Source organism: Lepidochelys olivacea (assembly GCF_965140295.1).
Source record: "Lepidochelys olivacea isolate rLepOli2 genome assembly, chromosome: 1".
Lineage (NCBI taxonomy): Eukaryota > Metazoa > Chordata > Testudines > Cheloniidae > Lepidochelys > Lepidochelys olivacea.
This window is the reverse complement of record NC_140411.1, coordinates 138,114,464-138,128,752: the sequence shown is the minus strand read 5'-3', so window position 1 is coordinate 138,128,752 and position 14,289 is coordinate 138,114,464. Positions and strand designations below refer to the sequence as shown.

At 39.3% G+C, this 14,289-nt stretch overlaps 1 protein-coding gene across 3 annotated transcripts in view; it reads right to left on the bottom strand.

Annotated features, from left to right (window-relative positions):
• Nucleotides 1–14,289, bottom strand: part of GLRA2 (glycine receptor alpha 2) — a 164,080-nt gene that overhangs the window by 102,044 nt on the left and 47,747 nt on the right. For all 3 annotated transcript variants that reach the window (XM_084623518.1, XM_084623519.1, XM_084623520.1), the window contains exons 5-6: nucleotides 1,346–1,428; nucleotides 474–611 (exon numbers count right to left, since the gene is read on the bottom strand). In XM_084623518.1, the coding sequence (XP_084479644.1) occupies nucleotides 474–611; nucleotides 1,346–1,428 (221 nt within the window). The remainder of the gene's footprint in view (nucleotides 1–473; nucleotides 612–1,345; nucleotides 1,429–14,289) is intronic.

The window sequence follows — 14,289 nt, the reverse complement described above, 5'->3', positions numbered from 1 at the left end:
TAAGAGGTTCAGAGGGTGACGCATATTTATAGGCACTGGAATTGAAAGTTAATGGCAGGAGAACATGAAGAAGAAAAACATTATCTGGAATGGACAATGTGATATTCTGAGTGGATCAAAAGAACTATTAATCCACAAATAGATTAGCAGAGAATCATACAGAATAGGCTACCACGGTTGCAAACCTCTAGTAATAGAAGAAGGAACATAAGAAGAAGGAATAACCAAATCCAAACTCCAACAGAGCAATTCCTGCTCCGGACACAAGGTATGAAGCACAGGCATTTAACATTTTTAAAGGGAAAGTACTGACAAAATATTACATTTTCCAACATTTTTACTGTTCTCGGCCTTCCTGCTTTGCCTAAACCCCTGCTTTCAAACACCACACCTAATAAATGAGATCTGTTACAAAACTGCTTGTGGATACTAGTAGAAGTAATAACTAATGGAAAAATTAGAAGAACACTCACCGGTGTTGTAGTGTTTTGTGCAATAACCAAGTTCCTTGTCTTCTTTCAAAATAAATTGTGGCAGGGTTAAGCCTTCGGCAACTTGCACTGGACCATCACTTAGCCACTCAAATATCAGATCATTCATAGTGTACCCAACTAGAGTAAACAAATCGCAGTTCATTAGATAATCAGATGGAAACAAATTATGATTCAGGAAATATCGTCACTTTTGAATGGTCAGACTTCAATACAAGCATTTCCAGTTGATCCAGGAGCTGAACTACATTGACTACAGTTATCATCAAAACTTTGAAATAGCATCAAATATGTAATTGTACTAGAGGCAAAATATTAACTAAAACCTCAAAAGTGCGGCATATCTGCTTTGGTTTATTTCTAATAAAAAGTCAATGTTAATAGCCCGTCAAGGATATTAATGTTCGCAGCACAAATTATATTTCACTGTAGCAATGTATCAGTTTCTGTACTTTGTTTTATTTTCGTCACTCTGGTTACAGAATTCTTGCACTCTGCCAACAGGAGTATTTCTAGATTACAATATTTTGGATGTTATAAATAACAAAATTGAACGACTTCTATAATTCTTTGAAACTCAGCATAGAGAAATACACAGCAGAAAGAGAAAAGCGGAGAACAGAGTGGACAATGCAGAGAAAAAAAAAGTGAAAATGCAAAAGGACAGTCACTTAAAACACTCCCAGCTCCTGTTTCACTCTAGTGATACAGCAGCCCCGTGTCTCACTATGCAGATTACAGATTGCAGAGACTTTCTGGAGTGATGATCACCGCTGTAAGGCACAATAGTGAAGCTGTGAAATTTGATTTTAAAAAACACAGTTCTTCACTAGGTAAGTCAGCTCGTTACTCACAGCTTTCTAGTTGCATTGTACAAGTCTGCACATCCATCGGAAAATTCTTCAAGTCCATTGGACAGGATAAGGTTAATGTTAGCCTAAATATGGGCAAGAAAGGAAACTACTGTTAGAAATCTTTGCAAGTTATATCCTAAGCACAACATTTATAGTCCATCAATGTTTAAAGTGATGCAGTCAAGCTTTAGAGACCCAGAGGTTTAGTCTTTCGCCCCATCCTCTTCGCGATTTGGGATGAGTCCTGCACTCGTGTTAGAATTCTAGCTTCTAAGACAGAGTGCCCATAAGCAAGCAGGATGCTCATTGATTGCAGTGGCTTAGGAGCCCAGAGCAGCAGGGGCTGCAGAAAGACAGCGGGATATGCCAATGTGTTTTTGTGCAATCTGTATGTTTTATGTATACCAATGAAACCAAACAATGCAGCATCTTGAGTTAGAGGTCATCCCCTCTAGGATCTGAACTCTTGTAGCTTCTGTTCTAGGGAGTGGGGGAGCAAATGGTGAAAACACAATCACAGGGATATTTTAAAACAGAAAGTGTAATGCATATAAAGTGAATGCTGAGCCCATCATCCTTGCCACAGACCTTTGAAAAACAAAAAGGTAGTAAAGGCTAAATCTGCAACATTAGACATTGAATGCAAAAGTTAAAAGACAAGCATAGACAGGGAAAGTAAGCTTAAAGGAACTTTGTCAACTCTGATTTTTTTTTTTTACTTACTACTGCTTAACTACTGTAACACTTAAGAATACTCTAATTGAGAGACTTTTTAAATTTTCTCAAAATTTTTAGTTTACTTTTTGCATTTGACAGGACTTTGTTTACAATCAGTTTCACGAGTTTCCCCTGTACAGTCAGTCGGTTTCCTCTGTGCAGGGAGAGAAAAACATTTGTACCAAAATAAGAAAATGTGATGATAAAATCATAAAAATGTGCAGGAGGACTCATATACAGGTGTAGTAACCAAAATGACTTATATCATATTAAAAAAAAACCTGATTAGATTTAAAGATACCATGCCTTCAAGCTATGTTGCCATCATTCTTACCACCAAAATGAATATTATTGTTATGGATGTCTGATCATTTTAAGCTGTAGTTATCTCTGAGATATTATTTAAGATTTATATTGCAGCAGAATCCAGAGGCTCCAATCAGATTCAGGCCGCCTCCATTGGCCTAGGTTCTGTACAAAAATATAGAAAGAGTCTGTTACACCTGTATACCTGGTCCACTACTGGAGTTCCCAGCCTCTCAGGTCTCCTACCATCATCTGTCTATGGGAAGGGACCCTCATCCCATTCCCTTCTGACTGGGTGTTTTAAGGCTGCACAGCTCCCTGCCTTAAACTATGCTATCTCCTGCAAGCCAGTCTGCAAGCCAGTGCCTTTGTTTTGCCTTCTCTCACAGGGCTATGAGCAGTGTATTGCCAGCAGTTACCAGTAACTCCACAGCTCTTTCTACGCAAGCGCATCTATTCTTAAGGTAAAAGCATTACACAGAAAACGTATAAAAACAATGAAAATCCCTATGCACATGCTAACAGATAACCAGAGGTCCCCAGTCTTACAGGGCCCTAGTAAGACCTTCCGCGAGGTCTGGAAGAAGGTCCTGTCCTTTTGCTGGATCAGAAAAAAGGTCCTGAGTCAGTTTAAACCTAGCCTTTATATCAAAAGCCCTTTCACTGTCTCTTGGTCTCTGGAAAACTCAGTTTGAACACGTATATGGAAGCCTCCCCAGAGGGTGGTATCTCTCTAGACATGTTTACAAACTAAGTGATTCACCTTAATCACCCTGGGACTGTTTTGGTTCCTAGAAGAACTGGGGTTCATAGAGACAGTCCTTATCCCATGGAACTCACAAACTTATCTACTCACTTCAACTACCAAATAAAGAGCGGCATCTGACCATCCCTGTTGGTGGGCCTTGTGAATAGGTGGATTTGAATAGGTGGATTTTAAGTGATTTGAAGATGGACAGGGCTTGGCATTAAAAATATATATATATATACTGGCATTAAAAAATATTGGCATTTCAAAAACTATATTATTTGAGGTAAATAAGAAGAAAACAAGAAAACAAACCCAAAAAAATCCACAAAAGTATCTGCAGTAAATCTACTGTACTATAACATGCCATCAGTAGATTGGTTAGCTATCACACCTACAGTTGGGTAAAATTTAAAACAAATGCATGTTGAATATCTTTGTGCCCCTTTTATGCGTGCTTTTCAGAAGTATTTTTATGAATGAGCGTTTACTTGTGAGAATGCTCACAAAAATAAAATGTTAAGCTTGTATGTTTGAATATTTCCTGAAAATGTATTTTGAATTGTATCACTACTGATTTTATACAAAAATTAATTTTATACCTGAATATACAACTTGAAATTTGTACCATTGTTGATTAGTTACAGAAGTCCTCCAATCATAGAACAGACCCAGTACAGCATAATTTAAATAACATGGCATGAATTTTTAATGTTCATGAATGGTTCATTGCAAACAATCTGCAGACCAAGAATTATTCACTGAAGAAATTAGTGATTAATTTCAAACAGAAATTCAAGAATTTCAGAAAAAAATTCCTAGGAGAATTCTGATAGCAAAGAGGCAAAATTCATGAAATACATTTTTCATTACAAATTAGTCTCCTAGTTCTAATCAATCCAATACCTTGCTTAGGGCCTATACCAACGTTCACTGAAGTCACTGAAGACTTTCAATTGACTTAAATGAGATCAGGCCTGTAGATCAGTATTTAAACATTATGGTGATGGGTGCTACAGAAAATCAATGGAAGATATTTCTCCCAAATGAAGAGTCAAATAGGATGTGCATGAAAAATATCAGAAGGAACTAATTCAACCCATGTCTCTTGAAAAAGATGAGGCTGGTCATCAAGAAAACTTCGTTTGTAGAAATATAGTTGTAATGGTACAGTGTTTTGTTCGCTAAAATAGTTGTCTATTACCCACAAACTTCCTTGGATTCCCAGGGTATGTCTACATTGCAATTAAAATCCTACGGCTAGTCCATACCTGCCGAATCGGTCTCAAAGGGCTCAGGCTAAGGGGCTGTTTAATTGCAGTGTAGACATTTGGGCTTGGGCTAGAGTCCAAGCTCTGGGACTCTCCCACATCACAGAGTCCCAGAGCTTGGGCTCCAGCCTGAGCCTGAATGTCTACACGGCAATTAAATAGCCCCTTATTCTGAGCCCTGCAAACCTGAGTCAGGCACATTAATATGAAAAATCCAATAATAGCAAAATATTTAAAACTAGTCAGAGTATTTCAATGGATCATCTTCCAATCTCCCTATCTAATCTTGCAGTTTTGTACCCTAATGCAGTAGTTGATCTCCTAAAGTTAATACATATGAATGAATGAATGAATGAATGAATGAATGAATGAATGAATGAATGAATCCTTTTTGTGCAGCACAGGGATTTAAACTTTAGGAGATCAAATACTAGAGTAATATATATATATTACTTCCTCTGATTTTCCGACAGTACTAGACAAATACTTCAAGCTACATATGGCGTATAACTGATATACATATGGAGCATACCTGATAAATGGTGAGCTATGCAAAACTAAAATCAAGAACTATTAGTGCATGGATTCAATCTTTTAAGGAATTATATGTACAGTACATAATTCAAATAAAAGCCTTTCTTACTCTGTTGGCAGTATAATAGAATATCTAACTTTAATTAGGATTTAACAGATTGCTAATCTATAGCAAACATTAAACTACTGACTACACTACTTCATATTTTTAAAGAGCTAACTTTTGATTAGCCTGATGTGCTATGACTCACAGCCAAAATCCCATTTGATCTAAAAGACAAATCTCATACAGGCATGGAATATTGATCCTGCAAGAAAAAGGACCCCTAGAACTCACAATATGATATCATATATGACTTTGAGAAAAAGGGATAATGGCATTTTCATTTTTTACCCTGAAAATGTAGTGGTTTGCAAATAGATTTGGGGATTGGCTGGGTGCAGGGGAGAGAGCTCAGAGCTGGGAGTGGGGCAATGTGTGTGTGGGGAAGAGTGCAGGGCTGAGTGTGGAGCAGCAGGAAGGGAGCATGTGTGGAGCTGGTTGCATGGGGCTGGATGTAGGGGGAGAATGTCGGGGAGAGAGCTTACTGCTGGGTGCAGGGCAGAGTGCAACCTTTAAGTTGAAATGTTTCCAATTAATAGTAAGCTGTTAAAGATAAGGGTGCAGTAAAACCCAATGTTGTTTTCAGGTTCAAGCCTTTAGGTCAGTTACAGAAACTTTGTTTAGCAGAGGCCCACTAGGCAACACTTTGAATGATTCAACCAAGCCTTATTAAAAAGAAAAATGATCATTTAAGTAAACAGACATGCAATTACCACTTACACAAACGCTACTATTAGACTCACACTCCAAGATGAAATGGTGTATCAATGGGTGATCAGTCCACTGACACCAGAGTGAAGTACAACCTTATAATCCTGGAACCTAACAGTATCCTTTTGATGTTAATCGCAATTTAACAAAACTACTCCTTTTATACTCAATGTTAATTAGCATTATAATAAAACTTGCCTTTACTATAATTATATTTCTGCCACCTTCTTACTAGCTCTTTACATTACACATTTTTAATTAACATCTGCACCAATGTCTATCAATATAGATAGCATTTTAATACAACCCCCACGATTTTTAAAAATACTCATTAAACCTTGTTCAAACCGGTTATAACCAACCAGCTATAACAGTAACATAAGCCTGGTTCATGTCCTTGCTAGCTCTTACTTTGCCATAACACTGTCTCTAACTTATCTCTAACTTTCTCATACTAGCAACTTCCATTGCCCGTACTCCTCTACACTTAGGCTAACTTAGGCCCTAAACCTAACTTCTACTTATTTCTTAACCCAAACCAACCTATAGGCTACAAGAGGAGGAAGAGCTCTGGGCTAAGAAAATTCTGGTTGCTTCCCATCTGGAGCAATGAGCTAAGACCACATTGTCAAACAATCCAACACACCCAACAGCAGCTGCCTCACCTACAGCTGGCAACAGGCAGCATCACTCCTCAGAAAGAACACTTTGTGTCATTTCTCATTGCCCCAGGCTCTCTCAGACTCCCACCTGCAACCTACCAGTGGGAAAGGGAACAATACTATTACCTTACTAATATGTGATAAAATACTAGCACAGAGTTAGCACAAAGACAGTGATGGGTAATATGATATAAGGACCCAGATATACAAGCAGATATGTACAGCAATGTGGCCAACTCCCACGATTTTATCACAAGTCTCGCAATTTTGGATGTTTTTTCTCAAAGCCCTGTCGAGGTTCCTTCCCCACTCTGAACTCTAGGGTACAGATGTGGAGACCTGCATGAAAGACCCCCTAAGCTTATTCTTACCAGTTTAGGTTAAAAACTTCCCCAAGGTACAAACTTTGCCTTGTCCTTGAACCGTATGCTGCCACTACCAAGCGTGTTACACAAAGAACAGGGAAAGACGTCTTCCCCCAAAATATCCCCCCAAGCCCTACATCCCCTTTCCTGGGGAAGGCTTCATAAGAATCCTCACCAATTTGTACAGGTGAGCACAGACCCAAACCCTTGGATCTTAAGAACAATGAAAAATCAATCAAGTTCTTAAAAGAAGAATTTTAATTAAAGAAAAGGTAAAAGAAGCACCTCTGTAAAATCAGGATGGTAAATACCTTACAGGGTAATCAGATTCAAAACGTAGAGAATCCCTCTAGGTGAAACCTTAAGTTACAAAAAGACACAAAAACAGGAATATACATTCCCTCCAGCACAGCTTATTTTACCAGCCATTAAACAAAAGGAAATCTAATGCATTTCTAGCTTTATTACTTACTAACTAACAATTGTAAGGCTGCATTCCTGATCTGTTCCTGGCAAAAGCATCACACAGACAGACAGACCCTTTGTTCCCCCCCCTCCAGCTTTGAAAGTAACTTGTCTCCTCATTGGTCATTTTGGGTCAGGTGCCAGCCAGGTTAGCTGAGCTTCTTAACCCTTTACAGATAACAGGATGTTGCCTCTGGCCAGGAGGGATTTTATAGCACTGTATACAGACAGGTGGTTACCCTTCCCTTTATATTTATGACAAACCCCCAGTCCTGGAAGTAGGTGATTAAGTGAAAGCTGCAGCTTTTTTTTTTTTAAGAGTAAGTTTCTAGCCCTCAAGATTGCTGAGAAAAGCTTGAAAGTGTGATCCAAGTAAACCCAAACGATTCAGAGACCAGGCCAAGAAAAACAAACAAGTTCATTATGTTTTAAAAATCTCTTCATTTTTAAGCCCATCCCATGATTTGGGGCCTGACTCATGATCGTTGAATCCTTGGGGATGGCAATACTGGTATTTGTATAATTTACTGGCAGTTCCCCCTTGCTTTCTAAAATGGAGCAGCCAACCTGCATGTTTTCTCATGTTTTCCAGAATTGCTGGATCCAGTTGTCACAGTACAAGGCAACTGCACCTGTATTTCCCCTCAGTGGTCCAGCCAGGGCACCCACCCTCAGGCTTCCAGATCTCCAGTTGCTGCCTCTCTTGGGTGGAGACCCACATCTCACTCCTTTCTGAGCAGAGTATGTCCAGACTCCACAGTTCCCTGCCTTCATTGTGTATTTCCCAGCACAGTCTGCCAAAACAGACCAGCGTGCTTTCTTTTCAGAGACTGATAACAAGGGGATTGCTGCAGATATAAGTTATCACACAGCACTTCCTGTGTAAGCCTACTTTATTCTCAAGGTAAAAGCACTACAGAGAAAACATATGAAAAACAATAAAAACCTATACACATGCTAATAAATTTACTAGGAACCCCAGCATGGATTCTGACAGGCCCAGACCTTCCAACCTTACCCTAAGGATTGGGGCCCTCCATGAGCAGGGTCCTGTCTGTTTGCTGGATCAGGAAGAAGGCCCCGAGTCCATCTAAAACCAGGTTATTTTCCCAAAAGTCTTTTCTTTGTCTGTTGGTCTCTGGGGAATCCAGTTTGAAATAATATGTACATATCTATCCAAGTGGGATGGCTTCACAGGCTGATAACAAGGAAGTTTAGTAGCAACCCCACTTCTTACTAGAGAAGGTATATACAATGCCACAGCAACACATACACAATTGCATTTTCAATACAATATACCCCAAAGGTATTAATGCTAATTCAATCAAGGTTTTCTTAATTCCATAAGGTTTGTTCAGGATATGGTCAGTCTTTCACACCAGTAACTCTTTGATCCCTTTCATGTGCAACTTCGTTTCTGAGATGTGGAGACGGAACAAAAACTGAGGCTTATGGAAAATATAGAGCATCCTCTATTGTGACAAAACACAAAATACAGACTGAAGCTTCCTATACTTCAGTTTCTTAGAATGTTCTGTCTACGCTTCCTTAGTGGTTCACAGGACTTCATTTTGGTTCACATATTGCTTAACAACCCAGTGACTGGACTAGAATGGTGTGGCAGGTTTTTCATTAATAGTGAAAAATTGCTTTGTATCTCATTTTTTATTGTAATGCAGTTACTGTCTGTTGATACGCCATGCCAATGAATATAATGAGTTTCCAATTATCTCTCAGTCAATGCCATGAAATTAAGTTTGAGTATGATTTCATTTAATAGTTAAAATAATGTAACCCACCTGTTTCTTCTCCAAGAAGAATAAATTGCCATCTCTGATTTTTCTTGTGTTGTTTCTGGAACTGGATATTTACTCTACACCACTGTTTATTTGGTCTGGTTTTGTTTTCCTTCTGGCACCATGATCCTCTGTCCTAAGCAACATGTTTAAATACAACTGGCAGAAGGCAGTTACTCCTGAAAGCATGCATGATACAGGGACAGGATTTTTTGCATCACTCATTTAGAATCAGCCTCACGGCTACACCCTTTTACATTTCATCTTGCTACTTCTGTATTTACAGGGAGATCATTACCTGTGGTAGATGTCGCCATGGGTCACTGACAATTCAGTACAGACTTAACGATTGCCTATTAGAAACTCATGTACAGAGATGTGTATCTTGGCCTGCAACCAGTCAGCAGTATCCCATTAGCACATATTTCCATAACTAGTCACCTGCCAATAATTTTTAACCTTATAATCAAGAACAACTCTATATGTACAAATTATTCACAGGATATGCCAAAAAATCAATTTTTATTAAAATGACACTATTTTTGATTGAAACAATGTGGGGTGTGTGTGTGTGTAAAGGGGTATAAATTTGGGCTTTGCCAGGTAGCTACCAGTGTCAGGATCCTTAATTCACTTTAACTGTCTTATGATCAGAGAACAGCAACCAGCTGGTGTCGTTAAAAAGCTAATTTTTCTTCAAGCAAAATTGTCTATGGGGTTTTGACAATAGCTGTGCTGCTTGCATAACAAACACTCATACTAGTCTTTAACATAATCAAACCAAGTACTCAGGACCAATGGAAAGTTAGGAATATGACAAATGCAGTCAGATCCTCCATATAGATCTGGACACTGTAGAACGGGGGAGTGAGAATAATGAAGTCCATAGAGGGTGATGAAAGGGACCATCAACAAGCAAAAGAAAAGCGGAGAATTGTTTCAAGGGTTGAGGCAAATATCAGGAAAGAATCTGAGGTGGCTTAATAAAAGGAATCAAAAAGGGAAGAAGAAGAGAGCAAGGATGGGTGGGAAAAGTATTTGTGGACATCAGATTGTAGCAGAAGGACACCAGTTTCTGTCATTATGAAAATGGCTGACATCTCAGTTTTAAGTACAGTAAAACCTGCCAAGAGTGATCACTTACAGGAGTTAGCAAAAGTGGTCACTTGTAAGAGGTGGTCTCTCTTCAAAGGTTTGCACACCAGAGACCGATGGCATTCCAGGGCTTCTGCAAGTAGTTGCTCATGACAGGTGGTCTCTATCTTCAGAGGGGGTCTCTATGGCAGGTTTCACTAATTTGAAACCAGTGTTAATTTTTGTAATCAGGTTCATGTGAAGATGAATCTGGCAAATATTTATCAAAATGATAAAAAGCATTTTAAGTGTGCCCACTGTATGAAGGTGCTCTACTTCCATGAGCATTTCTGCACTTTGTTATTCTCAGAATGTGCTTTCATTAATTCCGGAAGTTACTTTAAGCCCATATGGAGAGCTTTATGTTTTTAAAAAGTCATTGCATAGAACACTGAATTTTCATACAATTTTGTCTAAGGATAATGGAATTATTTTTCTTGTGCCAGATAAAAAGCACCTGAAATTTCCCCAGAGGAAACAGGAGCCTATGCTAGCAAAGTTTGGCTTCCAAGGGAAAATGCCACCTGGACAATATTACCATGGTAGGATTTGGTATAACCAATGAGATCAGAGAGGAGTGTTCACAACAGTCACTGATTCTTATATAGCAAACAGTGGTGTTAGTCATAATAATGGCCTCTCTACTCCCACTCTCTGTTAATCTCCCATGACAAGACAATGCTGCTAGTGAAGTCAAAATCCTCTTAAATCCTAACATTGGATTATAAAATAAATTGAAGTAACCAAATGTAAGCACAGAGATTCATACCTCATTTTAGATCTATGGAACATTCTCTACAGCACACTAGACTATTTACATAGTATGTTCAGTTGGGCTGGACATTATAATTTAAGTACCACATGCCAAATCCTCAATTGGTAAACTGCCATAGCTCCATTAAAGTAAATGGAGCTGCACCATTTTACACCAACTAAGAATCTGACCCCAAGAGAATCTTGGAATGCGTATACCTAAACCAGCTGACTGTTTGTACTGCGCTACCAGCTTCTATAGCTGCCAAACTAAAGAGCTCTCAGAGGTTATTTCAATCCAGTGCTGAAGTAATGCCCAGTGACTGTTACACATGACCACCATTCACACACACCCTATAGGGAACAGAAGGAACTATGCTGCCGTGCAGCCTCTGACTTTGTTCAGAACCACCCGTGCCCTAGTTCCCTTCTAGTCCCTTGAACCTCCTTCCTGCGCCCAGAACCGTTGGCACAGTAGATGACACCAGTCCCACTGCAGAAGGACCCTCTGCAGCTGCAGACAAAAGGTCTGGGTTTTCTTCTAATAGGGTCTATTGAAAAAATAAAATTTAAAGTAAAATTCACCACCAGAGTAATGGATTTTATAATCTGGCTGATATTGCCTTCTCTCCCCTGGGGACAAATGTTGAGTCAGTTTTTTAGCCTTTGTATTTCCTTCATATAGGACAAAGGATACAGGTACAGAGGAGATTATTAAATGATTGCAGCTTCATTCATTGTGGCCACTGCATTTCCACTAGCACTGACTTGCCCACGTTGCAGTAGGAAATCTAAAATACTACAGTGCTAGAGACTGCTTTTGGCACTAAGTATCCTGTACGTTGTAATCTTTATTATTCATAATTATGCTTGGAAGGATTATATTTTTATGGGTAAATGTTGATAAATGTTGATTTCACTGTACACACACAAAGTGATAAAAATATTTCCATCTATAACAGACATTTACAGAGAGGCAAAGGGAGAAAAATGTTGCTGGAGAACTTATTACAGTTTGATGTAAGGCTATTTATTATGTATATTTTGACATGTGATTTTGACAATTAGTGTTTTAACAGTTTTAAAGCTCTAACTTTTTGAATCTAAACTTTTACTATAAAAGAATCATTATTTTCTGTCCCCCCATAAGTGCCCAGAACTGAACATTTAAAATCGATTAAAAATGCCTAAACCCCATAATGTTGCTCAACTAGTGAAAATTTGAACAAATAAAATTAAAACAAATAGTGATATTTTCAATTGAAATTATAAAAAACAAAACTGAATTCTGCCAAGCCTACTCATGATATAACCAGACCCATGTTCTGGGGATGGAGCTGGAGCAGTTTCTCCAGCACTCAGCACAATTGCCATGGTATGAAAGAGGAAAAGAACAAACAGGAAAAAAAGAGTACAAAGAAAGAAGTTGTGGAATAAGAATTGATTGAGCTTTGGACTGTGATCTCCTGATTCGCACGAGATAAAGCAACTGGCGCATGGGCGTGTCACTCCAGAGGGATCGCCATTGGTACGAATATAGAGCAGCTCTTTCGGATGGGCAAGCCAGTGATGACTTTTGGATGTTGCAACTAGCAATAGCAGCTGGTTTTTGCAGTATGGAGGGTACAGAGGTAGGGTTCTGTTGCATAAATAGAAGGGAATCAACGAGCCCGATTCCTCTCCATGCCATGGGGTTTCAGCAGCATTATTCCTTTTTACACCCCAGACACTGACACCATTTTCCCTTTTAGATTCTCTTCCCTTCTCCATAATAACATTTTACAGTTGGATCAAGGTCAGGACATGACACCAGAAAGAGGCAATAACCTAAATAGCTACATCACATCCAGCACAATGAAGACAAACAAAATAGAGATAGCAAATCTGAAAATGGATGTAGCTATTTTGAAATATTTTGAGTACTTTCCTGGGCAGCTCCTCAATGATATCTTATAACCAGAGCAAGGAGGATACAGGAGAAAGAATGATAAATAGTTAAAACAAATCTCTTCCCCCACAGTTCTTTCCAAGGCAATTCCAAATAGCCCTTTACTAAATAACACAAAAATCTCAAACATCTTCTCATATTTTTAAAGTGTGATGGTCTGCTTGATAATTTAATCTGGATGGAGAAGACTTCAGCCAATCTCTTAGGTCCTAGATTATGTGCATCACATTCTGCATCAAGTTGATATGGCTGAAATCACTAGATAACATGAACATGACAAAGGGGGCAGCTAGTGCGGCAAGGAAACCCATTTATTTAAGCAAAAGTTTTCAATCTCCTCTCACCCAGGTAAAATAAGCCCCTGCTGGCTGGCTGTTACTAATAGTTTGAGCTAGCTGAGTAGTCAGAACTGCACTGATGGCCTTTTTAAGGTTTCTAAACAGACCTATGTTCAGGGATTCCATTAAATCTTTTAACCATTTTGTCATATAATACTATTAGTCCTTATTATTCACTGTCTGTAGCAGAGGCGTCATCTTGCTTAGCTGAAGGAGGGGTGCTCGACCCCCACTCCGCCCCAGACCTGGCCCCCACTCCACCTCTTCCCCCAGGTCCCCACCGCCTACTGCTTCCCGTCCCCACTGCTGCTCCTCCCTCTCCCTCCAGTGCCTCCTGCAAGCCGCTGAACAGCTGATTGCGACTGGCGGGAGGTGCTGGGGGGAAGGGAGAGGAGCTGATCAGCAGGGCTGCCAGTAGATGCTGAGCAGGGCTGGAGCAACCATGGAGTCGGCGCCTATGGTTTGTAGTGCCCAAAGTGTGCTAGAGAAGACACGATCCACATCCCAAAGTACTTAAAATCTATACAGAGCATGACACAAAAAGCAAATGGAAAATATAACAAAATGTACTGTGGGAAACAGGCTGTGGGAAGAGAAGACAGGATTTTCATCAGTGTCATGATATTGCATTGGTCCAGATACTGTAATGAACTGTAGGAGAGTGGGCCTCTACTCAGAGATCCACCCACATGGAGCTCATTGCAGGATTAGAGCTTTAGAAAGGTATCACCACACAACTTTAGGGGTTTACATTTTGTTGATTTATATTTTAATTTAGACTAGTGTTTGCTTTTCAATTTATTTTTATTATATAAAATATACACAGTGAACTTTGGTATAGTGAAACTCCATTTGTAGGGAAGGTGGATGAAAGTCACAATTAGCTAAATGCATTCAAGTTACAGTGCACCTCTGCTTATGGTGAAGTTGTTCTGGGAATGTGACTTTATTCTAACTACTGATTGTAACTGCCAGAGGACCTTCCGTGCCTGCAGAACAAAGGGCAGGATTTGCCCCTTAGAGCACACAACAAAATAAGCGGAGTGTCTCTGTGGTGGAGCATCTCGCTGCATTTCTAAATACTTTTATAATG